This window comes from Paralichthys olivaceus, chromosome 17, assembly GCF_024713975.1.
Source record: "Paralichthys olivaceus isolate ysfri-2021 chromosome 17, ASM2471397v2, whole genome shotgun sequence".
Classification (NCBI taxonomy): Eukaryota; Metazoa; Chordata; class Actinopteri; order Pleuronectiformes; family Paralichthyidae; genus Paralichthys; species Paralichthys olivaceus.
Genome location: NC_091109.1, coordinates 2,656,327 through 2,665,795, shown reverse-complemented (window position 1 = coordinate 2,665,795; position 9,469 = coordinate 2,656,327). Strand labels below are relative to the sequence as shown.

The following is a 9,469-nucleotide window of genomic DNA, read 5'->3' as shown; positions in this document are numbered from 1 at the left end:
TCAAAAAACAAATTAACATGTGATTTTCTTGCACCAGCACGGTTGGGTTGGGAGATGTAGTGTTTAAAATGCCCTTGGTGGTGGTGGGGGGGGACGGACTACAAATTGGACCTTGCAGAATAATTTCCCTTGAGCACTGGGCCCTGGTCGATAACACAGGTTTGCTACAGAATAAATACAGTCACGTGTTCAACTAAAACGTCATCATGGAGACACAGAATCCGCTGTTTGGCGGATAAACACCCAAAAAAAACCACGTGGTCATTTGTCGCCATCAAGCGGAAGAAGAGGCGAAGTACAGCTACGCGTCTACGTCAATAACCACGCACGACGTCATGACGTACTAATGTGACGTTTTCCAAAATTTGCGCGGGTTCCGTGTTGCTATGATCGTCTGTCCGGAAATCATCGATAAAAGGTAAATAAACCAATTGTTCTTATATTTTTAAATCCAGTTATGATCGTGAGACACAGCGTGGCTGCTCACAACACGCGGAGCGGCGCTGGTGACGCTGTGAACACCGGGGCTGCCATGTTTGTGTGGGTCCGTTACAGTAACTTGACAGTCTGAGATTAAAGTGAACTTTGTTTCTTCGTCGCAGATTCTCCGGAAACTTTCACCTGGAAAAGTGAAACCATGTCCAAGAGAGACGCGTTTCTAGAAGCTGCGCGTGAAGAGAGTGTGGAGCAGTTCCTTCGTTTCATCCAGTTACACGTAAGAATCTGTTTCATTCATACGAGTGAGTAAAACACACGAAGAATCCTGCAGGAGCTCAGGTGGAGCTCAGCACGTCCGTGAGAAGTGGCTGAAGAGATATTTCAACTATGAGCAGTTTAACTTTAATGCAGGGTTAAGATCAAACTTGACTGATCCCACACTGTGGAAACTGTCTGGTATCAGAATGAGACATGAGAATATAAAACACAAATAAGAAATCAAATAGAACAGAATGTGAACATGATGATTATATATACACCCCTCACTGTCTAGTTTTGTTAGAAATGTACTTCAGTAAAGTGTAGTATCACTGTACTATACCTGGAACACTGTACCCACATGGAATTAATCAACATCACAACTTTTTCTAGTTTTTTTTTTAGTTTATGAAATAATGTGGAAAAGATAGGACAGGCACTACCAGAGGATACGTTGTGTTTTAACCACCTCTTCTGCATTAGTTGTAAATAATGTGGTCATTTATTTTCTGCTGGTGTGACTCCTGATTGTAAATACAGACGGATATTGGAGCCGATAATATCCAAGCTTTGTCTTTGCCCTCCTCCTGTTTGTGTCTTTGAGCAGAAGGACAAAGCGGAGCCCTTCGATGTGGAGGAGGTGGTGCAGGAGATGCCCAGAGACCAGAGGGAGGCTCTGTGGGGAAGACTGGATTCGCTCCTTCAACACTTCCTGCGGGAGTTACCTCCCGAGCGCTGGGAGGAGGGCGGAGAGGGGGGCGGAGGAGAAGTGGAGTCAGCGGTGGACCCTGTGAGTTTACCAGTTAGATGATGTTCAGTTGTAGAACAAGTTTTTTTTTTTTTATATATATATATTTGTAGACCACGACTGTGCAAACAACCATTGATTTTAGATTCTTTGTGAATTGTATGCTATGGGATTTGGCATGTACGAACATGATGTTCCCACCGGATTCACAGTATTCTTTGCATATGAAATCTATTTGCATTTTTATGAACATCTCTCTCTGTTTCTTCTCTCTTCAGAAACATGTCATGGCTGTTGTGGATGGCGTTGCTCTGGTGGCTTCAGTGTCTCTAAAGGTTTTACAAGACGGTGAAACCTACCGGGCCCTTCTGAAAGTTGCTCACAGACTTCATGGTGTTTGTTTTTGCCAATTCTCTCTCTCTTTACAATCTTTCTCTCTCTTCATTTCAAAACAACAGCCATTTTCCTTTCTTGTTTTGCAAGAAACTAGTTTTTGAATTCTCTCTGTGTTTCCCCCCCCTCCCTCAGCTGTTCTGGTGTCACTGCCCATCTCTGAGGCTCCGTTGCAACACCATATCCACACACTTTGCGAGGCTTGGTGGAAGAAGGGGCTGAAAGAGAGAGAACCGTTTGGTCGCACCGCTTTTCTCATCTCTCTGCAGAAAAGTTTCATTTTGAAGAAACCGGTCAGTGTTTTCTGATCTGGCAATATTGTCTCTGCACTGAAAAGACTTGAGGACAATTATGGGCTTGACATTCTTCTCTTATAACACTTTCTCATCTTGTATCTTATTGTCAGGGTGTTGAGATCCAAAGACTGTGGAGTCTCCATGATGTGCTTTTGAGTCTGGACTACACATCAGAAGACAACAAGCAAATCGTCGACTTGTTGCTTCAATGTTTTCACCTTCCTGTTTACATGAGAAACGACGACGTGAGTTGAAAAATTTTGCCAAGTCGCGCAAGTTTTTCTGTTTTCCTGCTTCTTTTTCTATGAGCCGTCAACCCGATGATGTGTATGTTGTCACAGGGGAAGCGATTCCTGGTGTTTCTTTTCAGCTGGAACGTCGACTTCATCTGGGTTATTCATGGCACCATCAAAAACCAGCTAGAGTTTTATAACAAGTAAGACGCCGACTTGACTCTGTTTGACAGAAGCTAATCTTCCCTTCATCTCACCCGACTATTAACTTGTTTTGTTCAGAAGCGTAACTGCTCATATCACGGAGATCTACTTCAGAGCGTGGAAGAAGGCTAGTGGCGAGTTCTTGGAGCAGATTGAGAACTTGTGCATTCAGGATTTCATGCAGTGTGCCATCCTCCTTCACAGAGCCTCTCCTGTCCATGCCAAAGTCCGACAGGTAGATCTGTCTCCCAGCTGTATTATTTTTCTGGTGTTGTCATCACGTGCACTGTGTGTGTGTCTAATCTCTGATCTCCCTGCTCTTGTTTGCAGATTGTGAGCTATTTCCACACAAGGAAGGGCTGCAACAAAGTGGACAAAATGCTCCATGATCTCTACAAGCCTATTCTCTGGAAAGCTTTAAATGTACGCACACAGATTTTCAAATGCGTTTGTGCCGTTATTTTATTCTCGTCAAACACGATTCTGTTTGATTTGTTCAGGCTCCGAACTATGAGGTACGAGCAAATGCCACTCTGCTTTTCACTGAGGCCTTCCCAGTGCACAACCCGGATCAGACCAATGAGCATATAGATGAGACCATTCAAAAGCAGCTGGACACAATAATGGTGAGAACTATTTTAACAATTTTACCACTTTTTGTAATGATTTGGAGAAAGTCAAACTTCCATCTGTCGTTGTCAGGCCCTCCTCGAAGACCCTCACCCCACCGTGAGGTCAAATGCCACCCTAGGAGTCTGTAAGATCCTGGCTAAGTGCTGGGAGCTTCTCCCTCCCACGATTATCACAGACTTCCTAAAGAAGCTGGTGATTGAGTTGTCAGCTGACACCAGTTCTCCTGATGTCCGATGTTCAGTCTTCAAGGTAGGAATCACGTTTTCCTCAAGTTAAACTGTGATGATGAACTCCTATCCAACATCTAAGATGAGGACATTTTAACAAACTTTCATCCAAATATTTTGTCAGGCCAAATTAACGAGATTATTATTTGATTTCTTGTTGCACGGCTGGTGTTAATGGGAGTAAACAGGATATTTAATTGCCTGTGGTTTGTGCGATGCTTCCCCTAGTGTCTGACCATCGTCCTGGACAACGCTCTCAGCCATCCACTGCTGGAAAAACTCCTGCCCACTCTCAAGTACAGCCTTCACGACACCTCGGAGAAAGTCCGCACAGCTTTCCTTGACATGCTGCTCAAGGTCAAGGCAGTACGAGCAGCCAAGGTACTTAATTATATAACACCAGAGCTAATGTTGTGAAAGGGTTTGGATCTCTTCCTAAACCAAACCATGTAGTTTTGTTCCCTAAACTCAAGTGACGTTCCTGCCTGTAAGGTTTCTGGTGAAGGCAAACTTTTCCCAGCAGCCATCTTGGTACCTTCAGGCAGTTATTTCATGATCACAAGGACTCCTCTGAATACATATGGAGGAAGCCACAATTCTGCTCATAATCCCTGAAGCTGTTTGTCTCTCACTCTTCTCAATCTTTTGTTTCACTCTCCAGTTCTGGGACGTGTGCAACATGGACCACCTGCTGGCCCGTTTGGCTATCGATTCTCAGTCAGTCTCCAAGCGTATCGTCGACCTGCTCTTTAAGTCCTTCTTCCCTGTCAACGAGACGGAGAGGGAGTGGTGCTGTCGCTGCATCACCCTCATCCAGATGAATCCCATGGCTGCCAGGAAGTTCTATCAGCATGTTTACAGACACACTGCCCCGACTAACATAAGTAAGTGCTGTGTGTGAGACACAGTTTGTTTTCCACAAACAGAATACAGTTGGTCCAATGTGATTTCTAGTACTCCTCTTTAATTTCATCACCTTTGCTCTTCTTCTTTTCCAGTAAAGATGATGTTGGCCATCCGCCGCGTGCTGAACAGCTGTATCCAGACTGACTTTGACGTGACTGAGATTAACGAGAGTATCAAGGAGAACAGCGCAGTAAGAGAAGCTTATTTCATCATGGAAAAAAAGAAATGACCTCAGCCCCACAAACTAAACGTGGTGTTTAGAGCTGTTATGTGATTATAATAACACTCCAAAACCTAAATATGTTCAATTAACACTAAAGACATTGATAGTTGTTAGTCTCTAATCCTTAATGACTTACTTTGTGAAAGTAAACTGAGTGCATACTTTGAGATTGTGGAGATCCAGTCTAGATTTTTGATCCCAGCAGGCTGCACCTGTTGTTTTGGGGAAAGACATGGCGGTTGTGTCAGGTCTGCTGGAGGTCTTGGTCATCCTGTGGAGAAGTGTTGAGAAGTCCCTGAAACAGAATGAAGAGGCTCAGAAGTACACGTTTGCCAAGTTTGGGAATATCATGTCCAAATATTTCCAGGCCTTTGAGGTACATCATGTTCACATTTTTCTACCAGATAAGAATAAGTATTAGACTGAGACTTTATCTGTGTTTCTCAGGATGAGCGATGTACCGTTCCTCTCATACATCTGGCCTCGTTTATGCCCCCAGCTGCAGTTCCAACATTCAGGTCAGCAGTAAAACACCTTCTTGTGTCTCTGTCTCAATCTCAGGTGACCTTTTACATGTTATGTGACGTTTAAAACCCATTTGACTTTTTTCTTTTACTGACTATCCTGTTTCCCTCGTTTTGCATTGTCCTTCCCAGCTGCAGCGTTTTGTCCAGGCTGAAGAAGTTGGAGCCAGGAGCGGCGCCAGCACAGTACAGCCAGCTGTTAGACTGCATGTGTAGCTGGGGTCAGGCCGCTGACATCCTCGAGCTCGTCACTGAATGGCTCACTCTGCCCAAGCACAAGGTGAGTTAGTACAACATGTAAAAAGAGCTGGAAACAGACAAGAAGGTCAAAAGATGTGTTATGTGCTCGATTTATTAGCTTTCTCAGATTTTAATGAAAAGAGGTTTAACACAGGCACGTTTCTTTTTACTCTCTGTGAAAGTTATATTTCTACCACTTTCAGGAAAAAGCTAATGCCAGTCGAAAGGTGCGTATCCAGGAGACGGTGGAGGCGAAACCCGACCTGGCACTGGTTTACCTGGAGTACCTGTTCAGCCACACCTCAACACGACAGCAAGTCATGGCGCTGGGTCACAAACCACTGACTCAGCTCCTCACAGTTCTGGGTAACTGGAAGGTATGTTGGATATCATTCACTATTATTAAACATTTACCTTTTCAGTCCATATAATCCTGCCTTAATAGCATCCATCCACACATGTTGTATGAATGGTGTTCCCTCAGATATATGATTCAGTGTTTGTCTCCACAGTCAGTGCTGCACAATCACCTCAGCTCCACTACAGACGATCTACCAAGGCCCAGTTTGGAGACGGCCCTGAAAGCCTTCATGCTCCAGGGCCGTCTCGGTGCACATCTGCAACATAACGTGAGCGTCTTGATTAACACACATTACACTGTTTAGCTTCTTTACCAGGTGCAGGTCCAGTGGAAAAACTGAACTCTTGCTAATACATTTACTTTCCAGGTTAAGGAGGTAGTTTCCTTTTGGGGTGTTTTGATTTGAGCTGTTGTTTCAGGTTCTCAGTGCAACAACAATCCTTGGCCTTCTGTTACTTTAATAAATATGAATGAAAAACTTTGCTTGTTTTAAGGCCTCGGAGGGTCGTGACTACCTGCTCTCCCTGGAGCACGTGGCAGCTTGGGTTGCAGAAAGGGTGTTACCTTTCCTGACCAACAATGACGGGGGGGATTCAGAGAAGTCGCAGCCGCTCGCCACACAGATAACTGAGGTGAGCTACTGTTGTTAATTTGAACACGAAGCTTTGAAAAGCCAAACTTACATGCATCCATATGACTCTTATGTCTTTCACTACCCTTCTGCATCCAATGTTTTCGAATCGTTCTGGTGCCTGTTGATATTAAAAATGTTGAGTTTGTGGGATGTGGATGATATGAATGGATGGTTGTGTGTTGGATCACAACTCGATTTCCAAATTATTTTTGCATTAACATCATCAATCCAAGCAAAAATCATTTCTGTGCAGGCAAATCCAGGCTTAAAATTTAAATTAAATCACATCTCCTTATTCATGAATTGTCAGTTTTAATATTTATTTTACCCATTTACTATCTGATTCTCAGCCCGTGCTGATGCTATCAGGAAAAATTAAGAGTTGTCATTATCCAGAACATTAAACATTCTACTCCCAGGACTTTCAGTTCTGCTCGGTAAATTCAGGCTCTTCATACATTGCTCTGCTCCAGTCCACACACACTGCACTGAACAAATCCCCTGCTCATACTGCCACACTGAAATGAGTGTATTTCCTTATTTGTGCAATTATGTTTTCAGTGTCATTCCTTCTACAGGCCGCCAGTTTCTGAAATGTTCCTCTTAGACTCTGTGTCGTCTCTATTGATTGAGTGTGAAAAGTTTTTCTTCATCATGATGTTGATGCGTTTTACCAGAGCTTCCTGACAGTGTGCCGAGATGTTTTGCTTGTGGGTTTGGGCGACGACGAGTTCAAGGGTCAAATCCTTCACCTCTGCTCGCTCGTCCTTCTCTCAGGTGTGTGTTTCAAAACATCCAGTTTGATTTTGAACAGAAGACATAATTTTCATGTTTCTTAACCTGAATAAACTGGTTTCCTTTTGTCTTCAGAGGCCGGCTTCCTTTGTATTCCCGCTGTGCTGCCAATTTTGAAGGAAGTGGCAGCCAGTTATGTTCCTGACGACAACAAACAGGATCAGGAAAATCAGGAGGATCCAACCACTGTCATTCTGGGTGTGGTGGCCAACATCTTCCAGAAGGTTATAGAGCTCTTAGCTCGACGCCTTAGGAAGGAACCGGAGGAGGGGAAACAGGTACGCTGATTTTTCCATTTTTGTATTTATTAAGTGTACTTTTGATTTACATAAATGTTGCTTACTTCTTACTTAATCTTAGTGGGCCTCCACACTGGTTGTTTAAATAGCAGTTGTAAATACAACAGGAATATTTGGTTTGTTAGAAGTGCTGTGAAAATGGCTCTTGATTTCAGAGCGTCAGTTTTGCAGGAGTCGGGTTAATTCTGTTGAGCTCTGTTGAGTGATTAAGTGGTTTTCATGTTGAGGAAAAACGAAGCCTGTAAAGCTGTAGACTGCGTAGTTCCACCCACTGAACTGAAACACAAGTGAATTGTGGATATATTACCCATGATCCCCGGCTTCCTGAGCTGCTGCTGTAACAAATCCACCAAACTCTTGAATTCGTCATATTTTAAAACTTTCTTGGCTGAATATTGGAGCTAAATGCTGGTTTGAAATGACGTCTGTCTCTTTAACGGATCTACAGTTCAGTGTTTCTCTTGAACTAGACCAGATTCTGACAAGTACAGTCATTCCCTGTGTCTCTCTGCCCTGTCTGTAGCTGTGTGAGGCAGCTGTGCCTGGTCTGACAGATTTCCTCCAGGTGGCTCAAACCTGGGACACAGCACCACTCAGCGGGGTCTTCTCTACTGTGTTTGCTGTCATCATTGTGGAGAAGAGACATTTGATCCAGAAGGTATGAGCTGGCACAGCAATGAAAACACCCTGCTGCTTTTACCAACATCTCCTGGAACTGAAAAGGGCTGAACTCTCTGTGTGTATTCCTCAGCAGTTTAAAGAAGGGAATGATTTATCAGGAGTAGACTGAAATATTTAGAGTGTGTTGTCAGCTGCTGTGCTCGTTTTTTTGAAGATAACCCATCCTGAAGAGGTGATCACCCCGGAGTCAGTGGAGGACATGCCTCCTCTGTCCCGCATCTTGCTGTCTGTCATCCTCAAGTCTTCGCCTGTTAGCAGGTAAACATCCTCAGCCCCTTCTCTCTAACACGGACAGAAAACTTAACTCACCCGAGGGCACGTAACCTCATCTTGTCTGATCTTTTCGACAGTTTAACCTTATTCTTCTGTTGAACACATCTACAGTTGTTTTAAAGCATTATTTCATGATGTGGGCTTGTTTCAGGGCGTTTTTGACAGAGGTCAGCTCATCCCTGGAGTCGGAGGCCATCAGTAGTTTGTATGAACTGGCTGCCGTCCTGCACGTCTTGTCTGTCATCAAACACGGTGAGTATTCTCCAGGAGAGGGCAAATTTAAACAGGTTGTTAATGACAGGAGTAATCCGATGTTGTCAGGTATTCTTGTCTTTGCTCTTAAAGATGAATACTGCGTGAGACTTTTTTTCTTCTGTAGCGGGGCAGTGTAAAGGGGGCCTGAAGAGCACAGCCACATCTGTCCAGCAGCAGCTTCACAAACATGCAGTCACATCTTCAGACAGCACAGACATCCAGGGGTAAGTGGAGGGACATCCGACCATTAGATGTTCCCTTTACATAAGATGTTGGTAAACTGTTAATTGTCTTTTCTTTTCCCCAACAGGATTATTTTCGAATCTTCTGTGAAGACCTTAAATGAAATTCTAAATGTATAAGTTCCCTCGTAACAAAGGACTTATGTTGTGCATGATACACTTGCATTTTATCAAGAAGAGGAGGGAAGTATAACACCAGCTTTTCTATTAGCATAACAGACTTACTGTTGCCGGCAGACTAAAATCACACAAAACAATTTTTTTTTTACAATTTCATATGAAAGGCATATATATTTTTCATGTATCTGTGTGTGTATATAAATGCACGTGTGTTGGTCTGTTTGCATGGTAGGCTGTAATGTTTTAAGAATAAAGCCGACTATCAATCAACACAGACCTGATGTGTGTTTGTTTCTCAGATGTATTTCTTGCCTGTACTGCAGTTTGCAAAGAGGTTATTCGTATCACAGCATCATATTGCATTATAGGGAAATTACAGTGAGTGGAATGTGGTGAAAAGTAAAAACTAATATTTACCGGTAACATAAATTGTGCAGAAGACCTTCAAACATCCAAACGATATAAACCATCTTGTCTTATATGTCT

The 9,469-nt window shown here is 43.4% G+C and overlaps 1 protein-coding gene across 2 annotated transcripts; it reads left to right on the top strand.

Moving 5' to 3' along the window:
- Positions 1–324: 324 nt before the first annotated feature.
- On the top strand, positions 325–9,253 carry ncapg2 (non-SMC condensin II complex, subunit G2). Of its 2 annotated transcripts, none has more exons than XM_069512773.1 (27): positions 325–418; positions 603–715; positions 1,304–1,486; positions 1,723–1,837; positions 1,973–2,130; positions 2,244–2,378; positions 2,475–2,569; positions 2,649–2,805; positions 2,901–2,993; positions 3,071–3,196; positions 3,273–3,452; positions 3,659–3,811; positions 4,092–4,314; positions 4,429–4,526; positions 4,765–4,935; positions 5,007–5,077; positions 5,216–5,363; positions 5,527–5,700; positions 5,836–5,952; positions 6,179–6,316; positions 6,996–7,095; positions 7,189–7,391; positions 7,936–8,070; positions 8,248–8,351; positions 8,518–8,618; positions 8,746–8,845; positions 8,932–9,253. In XM_069512773.1, the coding sequence occupies exons 2-27, from the start codon at positions 638–640 to the stop codon at positions 8,981–8,983; spliced, it is 3,408 nt and encodes a 1,135-aa protein (XP_069368874.1). In that variant the 5' UTR covers positions 325–418; positions 603–637; the 3' UTR covers positions 8,984–9,253. The 2 variants fall into 2 exon arrangements, with proteins under 2 accessions (XP_069368874.1, XP_019943442.2); XM_020087883.2 differs by having other exon boundaries at positions 4,762–4,935.
- The last annotated feature ends 216 nt before the right edge of the window (positions 9,254–9,469 follow it).

Coding starts and splice junctions, on each gene's coding strand:
- ncapg2 (XM_020087883.2), top strand. CDS start 638: ATGTCCAAGAGAGACGCGTTTCTAGAAGCTGCGCGTGAAGAGAGTGTG. Junction 1,838..1,972: donor AGTTGCTCACAGACTTCATG/GTGTTTGTTTTT, acceptor CCCCTCCCTCAG/CTGTTCTGGTGTCACTGCCC. Junction 3,812..4,091: donor AGGCAGTACGAGCAGCCAAG/GTACTTAATTAT, acceptor TTCACTCTCCAG/TTCTGGGACGTGTGCAACAT.